Source organism: Phaseolus vulgaris, chromosome 3 (genome assembly GCF_000499845.2).
Source record: "Phaseolus vulgaris cultivar G19833 chromosome 3, P. vulgaris v2.0, whole genome shotgun sequence".
Classification (NCBI taxonomy): Eukaryota; Viridiplantae; Streptophyta; class Magnoliopsida; order Fabales; family Fabaceae; genus Phaseolus; species Phaseolus vulgaris.
In genome coordinates this window covers 48,871,355-48,885,440 of record NC_023757.2, presented here as the reverse complement: position 1 = coordinate 48,885,440, position 14,086 = coordinate 48,871,355, and the positions used below count along the sequence as shown (strand labels likewise).

The window sequence follows — 14,086 nt, the reverse complement described above, 5'->3', positions numbered from 1 at the left end:
AGTATGCAATAAACCTAAAACAAATTCAAATTTTTAAAGTAATAAAATTAATATTTTAAAATTTTAATTTATTTTAATTTATTTAAATTCATTAAAAAAAATATTTACATTTTTTAATCATTAATAAAATATATTTATTTATTGTAGAGATTATTGAAGATATGCACATCTTTGGAAAATTATTAATTGCATAAGTTATTATAACAAAATGGTTTTCTTTATAGTAGAATTTTTTATACTTTGCGATATTTTTTCCTATAATTTTTCTATAAAAATTCACAAAAAATAAGTTTCCCATGATTTTTTTTATATGGAAGTTGCACAAAACATTTGTAAGAAAAGTTCTATGAAGTTTGGAAATTGCTAATAATGTAAATCGTTCTTATTTAAAGAGTCATTAACTTTAGTTATGAATGGCAAATAATGATTTTTAAAAATATTTTTTATTAGTAAAAAAATATAATAAATAAGTTTTTTTTATCAACATGTAACAAATGAAAGTATTAGGGTTATTTTAGTCCATATAAAAAAAATCTTTAAAAAGATATAAATAAAAGCAAAATCTACTCTAAAATCCCTCAAGTGTGTGATGTGATCTACAAACCTTCACCAAGATACTAAAGTTTCCCACAGCAAAATATGAAGCTCTCAGCAAGAATATATTCACTCAGTAGATATAGTATAAACTACCTAACCAACAAAAAAACGTTGACATTACAAAAAGGCCAACCAAAATTTTAAAAATTAAGGATAATGATAATTCATTTTGGAAAACGTTTTTTGTTGAATGTAATTAATGGAGTTTTTCTAACATTTCCTCTTAGAAACACCATTATTTAGAATAACGTATAGTTGAAGGAAAGTTGTAAAAGAAGAGATGTAATGGGACTTTTTCAGGGAAAGAGAAATTTAAAATCGAGTTACCTGTAATGAACTAATTTTGTTCTCGTCATAATGGGAGAATTAATGCAGAAATGAGAGAATATAGAGTTCTACTATTAATAGATCAAACAAGTCATAACTCTTTTTCGAAAAATAAAAAATATATCTAGATTTTATTAAAACAATATCCTTTATTACATAAATGATATTTTAAAATATTATTTGTATATATGAAAAATTATCTATCAGCTTGCTGAATGAGATAAAGATATTTCATAAAATATAGGTGAGTGCAAATCTCACATTTATAAACCGTTTTGATAAGGTTAAGTTAAACTAAAAAAATCATTTCTTGATGAAACTAAACTAAGAGCAACTCCAAATGAGAAAAAAAATACTTAATTAATAATCTAGGATTGGGAGATGCTAACCTGTTTGGAGGAAAAACATAAGGAATAATAATTATTACTATAACTTGACTATTTTGGTGAAAATGTAGAGGATGACTTTGTTACTCCAAGTTTGAGGATTACCTCCACGATGATGGTCACAATCGCTACAAGAAAATTATTAAAAAACAATTAAATTTAGAGATAAAAAATAATTAGTTAGTATATTGATTAAATTAGATATTAATTTAAAAACTAAAATATTATTCGTATTTAAAGTGATTTTTATTATTAATAAAAATTCATAAAATGGTTTCTAAATCGGAATCTAATCACTAGTTACTAATGTTTTAGCTACTAATATTTTAAATTATAAATTAGTCTTTAAAAGACTAATATAATATAGACTAATTTTGAATATAAAGTAGTAAGTAACTAAAAATCTTGGTAGTTAGTGGTTAAATACCAAATTAAAAAATATTTTATAATTTTTTATTAATAATAAAAACTAGTTAGATATCAATATTTTTTAATTTATAAAATAGTTTCTAACTTAGTTAATTACTAATTAATTATTTTAGTCTCTAAAATCAATTTTTTGTAATGATTTTTTTAGTGAATTATTTATATCGAAATAAATGTTACATTGTGTCTAACTTTGTGTATGTTTCACTACTTGGTTAGCCACATTACATTTTTGGTAGGGCTATATAGAAATATTTATCGTCTTGTTTAGAGAATTTTTAAGTATATCATGTAAGTAATTTTTGTTGGAACATTTATAGGAAAAATATAAGAGATTGGCATTTTTTATATTATTTTATTTAATTTATTTTTTCTGAAAAAATAGAGATTTTTTTCATTAGTCGGGCAAAAGTAGTTTAAAAGGGTTGAAAATTCATTAGTTTAGCCAAAATTTAGTTTATTTATGATTTAGAAAATTTGTGAAAGGAACTGTATATATAGTACGTTGTGTCTGCAAAAGTCAAACTCTCACTTTTTACATACTCCAATACATGCAATGCTTGTTATATAAAAAACAACAACATAGCTACCTAATTATTTTTCATAATAAATAGGAAAAGCTCATGTCTTTTGGGACATACGATGCCAATGAGTATGTAATATTGTTAAGAGTGCAAGATTTATAGGTCTTTGTTTGATTGATGATATATTGGTACAATTTATGATTTCGTAGAAAATAAAACCATACCACAGATGTTGATTTATTAATATATAATTAATAGATTGCATGTCTTACCTTTCATCATCCTAAAAAATTATTTTAAAATGAACTATAACCTTCTACGTTAATGGAGAGATAGTCCTGTAGACCTTTTTTACCTCAAACATTTTTTTTTGGGTACATACTACTGGAAACTTTTTCATGTATAGACCTAAAATATAAAATGTGCAATTTTAAATATACTAGTGTGTTAAGTATAGAATAAATGCTTATTTTATAGATAAATTTAATTTAAAATAAGAGGAAAAAGATAGAAAATAAATAAAAAAGTTAAGGAATATTCTTAAAGATATTTTCGTTGGAGAAAATTTTCCAATATGTTCTCATTGAAGAATATTTTTTTTTTAAATATTCTCTTTCAAAATATACTCTAATTTATATGAGAGGGTACATTGAAAAATGTGTTATATATCTAGTTCAGATTATTATTCTCATTATTAACCAAATCAAATTTAATAAATTTTAAATTTCGAAAAATTAAAAAAATGAAGAGATTTAGGTGTTAAAAATATATTAAATTAGTAAGACGGTTAAGATGTTTGAAAGTAGAGAAATATTTATTAAAAAGAATTGTGAATGTGGGTAGCATTGATTTTCCTTAGAGGTGAATGAGGGTGAGAAGTTAAAGTTAACACTTAACACCATTCTAAGATGATAATTAAATGCAAGTAAGAGAAGGCGAAACATAAGAAACATCAGTAAAAATGAAAGGGTTCATGAAAAGGGAAAATAATGAACATGGCTCTGAGTGACAGCGCCAAACCTTAAAGCGGTTATGGGTGCTTTTCAGAAACTATGTCTCCCACACAATTAAACCTAACTTGTCTATTTTGCCCATCCAATGGCACGTGCCATCCATCCACTTTCTTTACCCTTCCCCATTTATCAACATCTCTCTCTTCCCCCTTTCTTACATCACTCCTCCTATTAATTCATGAATTAGTACCAACTCAAATACCCTCAATACCCTTACATCTTACCACCCTCTTCACCCCATCTGCAATCATTTTTTAGGGCTTTTTTGTCATTCCATTGCATAAAAAAGATGGGGTAGTTTGGATCATTGAGATGACTTTGTACTCACCTTATCTTTATTTTATTCCGTAGTTTGCGTTGGTTTCCAAAGGACGTATTCAAATGACAATAAAATCCAACATTTGGTCGTGCCATTATGGACATTTCAAATGCTGCCCCAAAAACCACTTAGTAAAATCTTCCCAAAATATTTTCACTCCCAACTAAAATATTCTGATCTCAACCTGGGTTTAAACAAAATAAATTGTTTAAATAATTTACGATATAATTTGGAGATTTATGTGTATAAAAAACAGAAAATTGAAGGTAATTTATAAAATCACATAAAACACCGTTAAATATAAAAAGATAGCGGTTTAAATTAGTTGATTATGATTTATAATTCCATGAAATTGTGTTGTTTTGTTAGGAGGTTAAATTTGTGTAGACTTGATAAGGTCATTGTGGTCATTTAACAATATGAATATTTTGTTTGGCTTGCAATTTATTACCACATATGTTAATTTTGTGTGATATGGAATAAAAGAAAATATAAAAAGACATTATTGGTAGGGGGAAATACTAAAGGAGGAGGTGAAAGTTGGAAGAAGAGGAAGAACAGCGACCGCTTCTCTTTCCTCTCTCTCATACAACCCAAACACTGCGATTATTTGAGACAGATATGTGAGTCCCCCCAAAGCCTCCATTTTCAATTTTATATATTGTGTGCAACTTCCATCTTTCATTTTCCACAAGGTGATTGCAAAAACACTCACTGCAAAGAGCAACAAAGAGAAAGTAAAGGAGCGAAAGAGAAAGAAAGAGACGACAGACGACAGAGCGACAACACAGAGAGAAAGAGAGAGGGAGAGAGAGAGAGTGTGTGTAGTTTGTATGTATATGTATGAGAGTGTCTCTCAGATAGGTAGATAGAGAGAGAGAGAGTGAAGGAATTGAAGAAGCTTTCAATACCACAGAAGGGAAAACGATGTCTGAGAGCTTCACATCCTTTCATACCCTTCACCTCTAAGAGGTACATATATGTGTATATACATATTATATATATATATATATATATACACATGAGATGATGAACAAAGGTGAAAGTGATGATGAAATGAAAATTACCATTTAGGTGAGAAGAACATGAGAGCATCCTATATAAACCCATTTTCCTTCTCTTTTCTCTTTCCATTTTATTATCTCTATGGTTTGTATATAATTGACCTCAGTTACATGATGTGGTTGATTGTTTTTGTTCTCATTCTCAGATTTGTTTATACCGGCGCGATCCTTAACCAATTCGATTAGTGACAAGGCGAGGGAGAGGATGATGATAAAGACGATGATGATGAGCAAGATCTTAGCATGGGAATAGCAACACCATCTTCTTCGCTTCCTTCTATAATCTCTCACTCCAAGACACACCAGCAACACCATTCGAATTCTATGTCCCAAGATTACCACCACCACCAAGGAATCTTCAGCTTCCCCAATGGGTTCGAGAGATCGGCTACAACGATGAGTCACCAGGACCCTCACCAACAACAGCAGCAACAGCAGCAGCAGATTCGTAGGGACAAAGTGAGGGTGCAAGGCTTCGAGCCACAACAAACTTTGGTCCCCATAGAGGAAGACGAACCGGGAAGCCTACCGGTGTACGAAACTGCGGGGATGTTATCGGAGATGTTCACTTTCCCTCCCGGCGCCGCCACAGAATTACTGGAGCAACAGCAACAGCAGCAACAGCCAATGACGACGACGTTTCGGTCGTCGGCGAGAGCAGTGGGCAGTGGTGGCAGCGAGTGGTACGGAAACAGACAAGGGATGCTAACCGGGTTGGGACCGTTGGGAGATTCCAAGAATCATCATCATCATGGCAGTGTGAATAGCCGTGACAGTAGCAGCAGCAGCATAGTTCAGCAGCATCAGCATCATCATCATCACCACAACCACCATCATCACCATCAGATGTCGAGCATTAATGCAGACTCTGCAGCTGCCATGCAGCTTTTTCTCATGAACCCGCAAACCACCAGATCCCCTTCTCCCCCTCCTCCTCCTTCTTCCACACTCCACATGTTACTTCCCACTTTTCCTCCGGGCTCAGGAGGGTCTTTCGGTCAATTCACGTGGCTCCCTGACACTGCTCAAGATGGAGGAGGACCCAGTACGGTTGTGGAAGGCCCGGGTCACGGCCAAGGTCTTTCCTTATCCTTGTCCTCCTCCTTAGAAGCTGCGAAAGCGGAGGAACTTAGGATGGGGGATAGTGGATTCTTGTATTACAATCAAGCTAGTGGAGGACCCTCTTCCTATAAGAGTGCTCTTGGGGGTCATCACCACCAAGCATTGTTGGGACAGACCCACCAGGGGCATGTTGCCTTTGCAGCATCATCCTCCACCTCATCCTTAGGTGTTGTCAATGCCTTGAGGAATTCAAAGTATATTAAGGCTGCTCAGGAATTGCTTGAAGAGTTCTGCAGTGTTGGGAGGGGCCAGTTCAAGAAGAACAAGTTCAATAGGCAACTCTCAAACCCTAGCTCCAATCATGGAGCTAGTGGCGGCGGCGGCGGTGCTTCCTCGTCTTTATCAAAGGATGTTCCTCCTTTGTCAGCAGCTGATAGGATTGAGCATCAAAGGAGGAAGGTCAAACTTCTAACAATGCTTGACGAGGCATGTAATCTTTCTCTCTCTTTCTTTCTCTCTCTCTCTCTATGAATTCTTCTTACCTTCTCTCATTCTTCTAGAGTCAAGGTCTTCCAATTTAATTATTTTCTTAGTCCAATAATAAAACACAGTTCTCCAGCGAGTATCTAAAATTCAACAAAATGAAAAGCCGGCTGGTATAGTAGGGTTCCACTCCTTGGGATCAGTTGGTGAGGATTTGATCGTTATTTTAATCGTTACTCGATTTTTTAATCTCACGATTCGATTGGTGGGAAGATCTTAGAGTCTTTTCAGATTTATTTTAACAAAAGAAAAAAAATATATAGTTTGGTGAAAGTGCGAAACTGGGACACTACCATTATAGGAGAATACGTCCATCAAGAAGCGACGTTTCTTCTGATTATTAAGACTCACCAAACAGATGGAAGGCAATCACCAATCATATATATTATTGCATAGCAAGTTGTTAGGAACGCCACTGCTCCTTCAGATCCTTACCCATCTTAGTAATATTGCAGGAAAGCCATTATTCACATCTCAGATGATCGGGTAGGGATATATATATATCGGGAGAACAGTCTTTTTCTTTTTCTATTCCTTTCCAATTCAATTTTTCTATAACTGTTTTTTCAAAACGAAAGAAACCCAAGCACATTCTTCATTCGCATTGACCGTACTGTGCATAACAAGTACTCCTCCATAGCTTTTTTTATTAAGTAAGAAAAAGTCATGTATATGTATATTCCTCACACACGTGTGTTTTTGTTTCACTATTTGCATGAGTGAATTAACTCCCATATACCGTATTCTTAATTAAACCATACATGTACCCATTTCTTCCCTTAATTAATGCTGGTTAGCTCACCCAGCTTTTCACAAACCGCACAATGAATATGATATGAGTAATGAGATGGAACATGCATTTACTGTTACAGGTGAAATCTTTTGACATAATTCATTAATATAATCTTTTGACATTGTAATTGCGGTTTTGCAGGTAGATCGGAGATACAGCCACTACTGCGAGCAAATGCACATGGTGGTGAACTCGTTTGACATGGTAATGGGCTTTGGTTCTGCGGTTCCATACACAGCACTTGCACAGAAAGCAATGTCTCGTCACTTCAGGTGTCTAAAGGATGCCATAACAGCGCAACTGAAGCACAGTTGTGAGCTGTTGGGAGAGAAAGATGGGGCAGGGAACTCAGGGTTGACCAAAGGAGAGACCCCGAGGCTCAAGTTGCTTGAACAAAGTTTGAGACAGCAAAGAGCGTTTCATCAAATGGGGATGATGGAACAGGAAGCTTGGAGACCCCAGAGAGGGTTGCCAGAACGATCTGTCAACATTTTGAGAGCCTGGCTTTTCGAGCATTTCCTTCATCCGTACGTTGTTTCATTTTCTCTCTTTCATTATTACTTACATACATACATTTATAGAAAAACAAGTCATTCTTAAAATTGACATCAGCATCTTAATGTTTGGTTTACTTCCGGGGTATATTTCAGATAAGGAAAATGTGGTTTAGAAATGTTGTGGAAAATACTGATGGTGTTAAATATCTAAATGTAGGATAGCATTGAAACAAGGGTTCGTTTTTAAGTCTATCAATAAAAGGGTTTTATCAGATGAAAGAAAGTAGATTTCTATTTAAAAGGTTTGATTTCCACGTGTAAGTGAGGAAGTATCTTTAGAGGGGAAAAAACTATAGGGGATGATGATGTGGTATCATTTTTTACTTGGATATAATTAGGGGTGAAATGTGGTATGTTAGACTTACGAGAGGAGAAAAGGCAGTTAATGATTGCGAGACTGTGAAGGAGAGGGACAGTGAGAGATAATGAGATTTAATTTTAAAATGTGAAAAAGCATAACACACAACACGATAGATACCACGATCCATAACAGGAAAAAAGTAGCAGGGCTTCCGTTAATTAACAAAGAGGGAAAAAAGAGTCGCAGAGGGAAAGACCGAAAGAGGGAATCTAAAAGCCATTATGTATAGGATCGTTTACAACAGTCATTAATACTGCAGAGTCCTTGGGATGCATGTAAGCTCGACAGCCAAAAGCTGTAAAGATAGAAAGATAGATACATGCATGTATATATATAAATATATTTATATATGTGTGTGTACCAGTTACTGGTTTAACTTGAATTTCATTTCTTCCAATCTCTTTCTCTCACTCTCATAAACACCATGTAGAAATTTTTTTGGTGTGCAATTGGTTTGGCACAGTAATTCACACTCATTGTTTCTTTTTATTTCATTTCTTCTTATATTTATTTATACATATACTTTGGTATGTTGGTGTGTACTTTTTGGTAATAAAAATTGGAGCATTCCTTTTAATATGATTTACCGAGAAAAGATTTGGAATAATTATGAGTGATAAAATTTTGAGATGGAATTATTATGCTAAGAAGCGCAAAGAGGTAATGCAATAAAGATAGGTAAGTGGGATAAAGAAAGTAGAGAGAGTAGTGGTCAGTGTGTACAGCGATCTGCTTTACTTCTGCAATGGCAGCTACGACGTAGATCTTTCTTTGTTTCTCTTAGATTCTCACGCCCACGAAGGGACAGAAAGAAAGGTTTCATACTCAGCTAAGGGTACAGAAAGCTGGGTGTCTCTTTATACGGTTAAGGCAAGGACTCTGATGTCATTTTCTGGTCTCTTTCTCAGGTACCCAAGCGATGCAGATAAGCATCTGTTGGCACGACAGACTGGGCTATCGAGAAATCAGGTTCGTCCCCTCCACTCTTAGCTTTCCACAATAGAAAGAGAGAGAGACAATTTTTGTGTAGTGTAGCACAGCACAGTAATAATAATGAATTACATGCACGGACCCCATACATGATAACAATAATAAGTAGAAAAGAGAAAACAAAAGGAAAAAAAATGGATGAGATCAATGAGAAGGGACCAGCAGTAAGTTCAGATGCAACTTACATGGTTTTGGGGTTTGTTTCTGTGGTTTCCTTCTTCATTTCTCTTCCCTTTAGAGAAAGACAAACACCAATGTGGGTTCAATTGTTTTCTAGTTTCCTCTATTCTTTTTATTTTATTTTATTTTTCTATCAAAGGGTTTGGTACCGCTATTATTTGTGACAAATATTTAATGAAACTAGCTTATATGTATTTCCTTAAAAAAAAACATCCATATTAAAAAAATTAGATTTTTATTTTATTTTATTTTAATTTACTTTGGATTCTTTTCCTTGGTGGCATAAATTCTGAAATTAAGATGTTCCTTGGTGACATAAATTCTGAAATTGAAAGAGCAGGCATAAGTACAGAGGCAACGGGACATGAAAGTTTTGCTGTTTCTTCCCAGTTTAAAACAAAAAAGATCAAAGTATATAGTGTTTTAGAATCTCGCTGCCTCTCTCTGTCACTCATTTTCTCTCTCATATCAATTGGCTTCACTTCTCCCAACTACACAATGGGGACCATAAATAAGAGAAATAAATAATCTTTGGGAAATATCATAATCTCCTTGTGGTAAATTCCTTACAAGTTTATGCTTCTATACTCGGCCAATTAATGCCAATCTTACGTATTCACGCATCTTTATCTGCCAATTCACAATCTTAGTTTACCTTTCTTTACTTACATATAATCAACTAGTTTAGAATGTCATACTCTCATAAGATAAGGCCTATTCTTTATTTTGGCACGTTCTATCTGAATCATTTAATGTCTTGTACATAAAAATGTCAGAGACAGAAGACATAACAAAACTATGCCTCCACGCCCTCAACAAAGATATATATTTACAAATCTGGCATCCATATTTTTCATTAAACAGTACTTCCCCCTGTATCTTTTCTTAATGGATTTTGTACATCTGCGATTCTGCATTAACAGTGTACCTTGTATTTTCCCTGAACAACCAAAATCCAAAGGAAAAACCTACTGCTACAATTTATCACACATCTAATTAGGTGGGAAAGGAAAACATCGTGTAGTATATAACTTCCTACCCTTTCATGGATGCCTATACCCTCTAAGAGTCAGTGAAATGGGTAGGAGTACACTGTCTAGAGTCTAGAGATACATGGCTTATACTTACCACTGCCCCTAGGTTCTAACAAGAAACTGCTGATAAATAACTTTCTCTGTTAGAGTCTATATACTACATATATAATTGCATTATCATTCACAAATGTCATTTCGCTGTCCTATATGTCACTCCACTGAGAAGATATTTCATGGCCTAATTACAATTTATCATGGAGGGACAAACGGTAATGAGTCAGAAAGCAATCTTTTTTGTTTCCTTTTTCTGGTTTCTCAGAGACCATAATTTTTTTGAATCTTTAAACTGGATATCATGTATTTTACTTTTATTTTTTCTTGTCTCTCTCTCTCTCTATATATATCTTTTTATTTCTTTCTTCTGTCTAAAGATGTAAATATACTAAACACTTTGATAAAGAGAGACTCGATTATACAGATTTACCAACTTTGTAGAAATATCAAACTGATCAAAGTCAATATCATATGATAGTTGAGGTTTTCCATGCTATATATGTCGTACCCTTATCTAACATTAATCAATCCCAAGTGTGTCAAGCACATGGACATATATTTCAATACTTTAATGAGTGTGTATATAAATATATACATGCCGGAACTTTCTTCTCATTTTTAATATATTGTTTAGTTATTTATACACCACATGTTACATTATAAATATATCAATAGATAAAAAATTTCATTATCAATTAAACAAGTAATGAAAGCAAGTAGCAAAACTATAATCTGGCGTCATCTTATAGGTGTTTGTCAAATAGAAAGTAGTTATCTAATAATTTTATTACAGTTAGTGGGTCAAAAGATAGGTAGAATTGTAAGAATAGAAATAGTCTCGTTTTCATCCATCAGAAAATGACAATTTAGCAAGACATGTCAAGTGAGTATACATGCATACACATGCATAGTTATTAACCTGCAATGATAGAGTACACTGGAGTAGTAATAGTAGTAGCTACTAGCATGGGTGTGTATTAAGGTGGAGGATGGATTAAACGTGTCACTTCTGCAGGTATCAAACTGGTTCATTAATGCAAGGGTTCGATTGTGGAAACCCATGGTGGAAGACATGTACCAACAAGAACTCAAGGAAGCTGAAGGGGCAGAAGACGAGAGAGAGGGGAATCAAAGCAGCAGCAATAACAGTGGCCACCAACTGGCACAAACCCCAACACCCTCCACTACGGCATCGACAGCAACAGCGCCACCACCGCCTCCAACAACATCTACAGCGACCACACCACCAACCGCCAAAAGATCCGACACCGAAAGCGACGCTTCACTCGCCCCAATAAATAACAACAGGCCACAGGGAGCCTTCTCGGAAACACAGCCCAACTCCTCCACCACCGCCACCGCCTCAGAGGTGGCGCCTCCCTCGGAGCTTTCCCGGTCGATGGGGGCTGATGACTCGTGCCGGCACGGTAGCCTCGTTGTGACGGATTTTGGGACCGGTCCTGGCGCTTCTGACATTGGTTCCACACTGATTAGATTTGGGACCACCGCCGGTGACGTGTCACTTACACTAGGGCTACGTCACGCCGGGAACATGCCGGAGAAAACTCCGTTCTCCGTTAGGGACTTTGGAGGCATTTAAACTTAATCAATGCCCTATTACTTCACATGATCATAAAGATAATAATGATACGTATAGGAGGTTGCTTTATTATTACTATTTTTATTTTTATTATTATAATAATATGATTATTATGATATGATATATCAAAAGAAACCATTTTTCAGAATCTCTTTGATGCTAGTTCCTCCACTTTAAGATGCATTTTGTTGGAAGATGGGAATAGAAAATATAAAGGTGTAGTCCTTGTGTTCTTTTTTTTTTTTAATTTATAAACTACAAGAATATATAAATCAATTTTAAAGATAAAAAATAATTAATTATTATACTGATTAATTTAGAGATAATTTTAGAAATTAAAAAAAATTTTGGTTTTTAAATTAGTTTCTATTATTATTAAATAATTTTAAATTAGTATCAATATTTTTCTACCAAATTTATAATTTAAATAATTATTAGTTAAATAGATACTAATATATAAATTATTTAACAATAATAAAAACTAATTTAAAAAAAAATTAGTATCTAAAATGGTTTATAATTTAGTTACTATATTAACTAATTATTTTTTTTTCTAAAATTAATTTTTATTTCATAATTTTTTTATAATGATATAGTAGTTTTTTTTATCTTAATTGGATAGAAATTGATCTAATTAATCGAATAATTTATGCTCCCTCTCACCCCGCATGTGCTACTTGATCTTTTGTAACTTAAATTTACAAGACTTGATCTGGTTAATTTTTTATAACTCTTTAAGAATATATTTTCCTTGAAAAATTAAAAGGAATATAAGTAATATATGTATAAGTATATTTTAGTCTTTTTTTATATAGGTAATATGATTCATACATTATTATTATAACTAGTTATTAAAGAATGTGAATAATTAAATCGGACACAAGAGATGGAATCCAGATATACCAGCACTACATTCACTTTTTCTCCACTAAAAAAATAATTTACTTATTTTTAATTCATAAAATATGTAATTATACTAAGTTAGGTTGGTATTATCAATCTAAAATTTTATTGGAATTAACTAAAATAATTATGATTATTTTAAAGCAAAAATTGTACTTATATGTTAATTAATGTTTCCGATAAAAAAATGTTAATTAAGGTAGTTAAAATTGTTTTGAACTGATGTAAATATATTATTAAATTAACTAGTTAGGTTAATCATAATATATAAATTATTTTTATTTTCTTTAACCATCTTTGCAACTCTCATTTTATTTCTTACATAAAGAAATAATTACAAGAACATAAAAATTACTGGAAAGTCAAGCATTTATCTTTTATCTTTTATATTTATCCATTTTACACACTTTGTGAAAAACAAAACGAGTACGGCTATTTTATATTTATAAGGATGGCTATATAATCACATTTGATGAGCACGCATTTTGTAAATTGAAAAGATAAGAAAGCAGCAATATATATAGCCACATTCGTAAATTCGATTTATAAATGCGGCTATTTATATAACCGCATTTATAAATTGCATTTACAAGAGCATTTCTAATCAATGTTCTCAACTTTGATCTTTTTCGAAGAACATGGTCATTATTTTAGCATTTCTTTTGATCTCTTGGTGCATCCATATTATATATATTCGTATTTCATCCTAATGGAAGTCCAAAAAACACAAATAAAATTTCTCCAATGAAACGCAAATATATGACGAAGCAAGGTGACAACAGTGACGAGGAAGACACAACCGACAGCGCAGACAACAACCTTTCAAAGCATGACCTTAGCAATGTCATAAGACAAAACATAAGAGAAACGCAAAACATACAAAAATCAATGGTGAAAAAGAAGAGAGGAAGACAGTGCTTACCGATAAAACGAAAACAATGCAAAAAAGAGAGGAAGAAAATAGAAAACACAGTTAATGGAGGAAGCACATAAGAGAAACGAAGTGCGAGAGAAAAGAGAACATCCAAACATAAGTGGCGCGTTTCTGAATTAGGGTTAAAAAGGTTTTAAGAAGACAATTATTTGTAAAGTGACATTCGTAAATCAAATTTGATTTACAAGAGCGGCTATTTGTACCGCACTTGGTTATACATTTTGCACTAGTGATACTTCCTTTCTTTTCACTTTTGATCGTTTTCTTCCATGTGTTATTGTTTTAATTTTTTTTTACTCTTTAATTTTTAGCTTTTTGATATAGATGAAAAACCTTTGAAAATGGGAATTAAAGTTGGAGTCATTGAAGGTGTTAAACTCAAATAAAGGGTTTGATCAATGGTTTAATAGACTAGGTTT

At 33.0% G+C, this 14,086-nt stretch overlaps 1 protein-coding gene across 3 annotated transcripts; it reads left to right on the top strand.

The window, feature by feature from the left end:
- The first annotated feature begins 4,095 nt into the window (after positions 1–4,095).
- Positions 4,096–11,978, top strand: LOC137808364 (BEL1-like homeodomain protein 4). 3 transcript variants are annotated; one of them, XM_068609435.1, is made up of 5 exons: positions 4,096–4,564; positions 4,803–6,204; positions 7,196–7,581; positions 8,881–8,941; positions 11,246–11,978. In XM_068609435.1, the coding sequence occupies exons 2-5, from the start codon at positions 4,900–4,902 to the stop codon at positions 11,828–11,830; spliced, it is 2,337 nt and encodes a 778-aa protein (XP_068465536.1). In that variant the 5' UTR covers positions 4,096–4,564; positions 4,803–4,899; the 3' UTR covers positions 11,831–11,978. The 3 variants fall into 3 exon arrangements, with proteins under 3 accessions (XP_068465536.1, XP_068465535.1, XP_068465537.1); XM_068609434.1 differs by having other exon boundaries at positions 4,113–4,666; XM_068609436.1 differs by having other exon boundaries at positions 4,285–4,666; positions 4,803–6,208; positions 7,200–7,581.
- Positions 11,979–14,086: the final 2,108 nt, after the last annotated feature.

Excerpts from the sequence above, each read along its gene's own strand:
- LOC137808364 (XM_068609435.1), top strand. The coding sequence starts at position 4,900 with ATGGGAATAGCAACACCATCTTCTTCGCTTCCTTCTATAATCTCTCAC. Across the intron at positions 7,582-8,880 it reads TTCGAGCATTTCCTTCATCC|GTACCCAAGCGATGCAGATA; the intron begins GTACGTTGTTTC and ends TCTCTTTCTCAG. Across the intron at positions 8,942-11,245 it reads CTGGGCTATCGAGAAATCAG|GTATCAAACTGGTTCATTAA; the intron begins GTTCGTCCCCTC and ends TCACTTCTGCAG.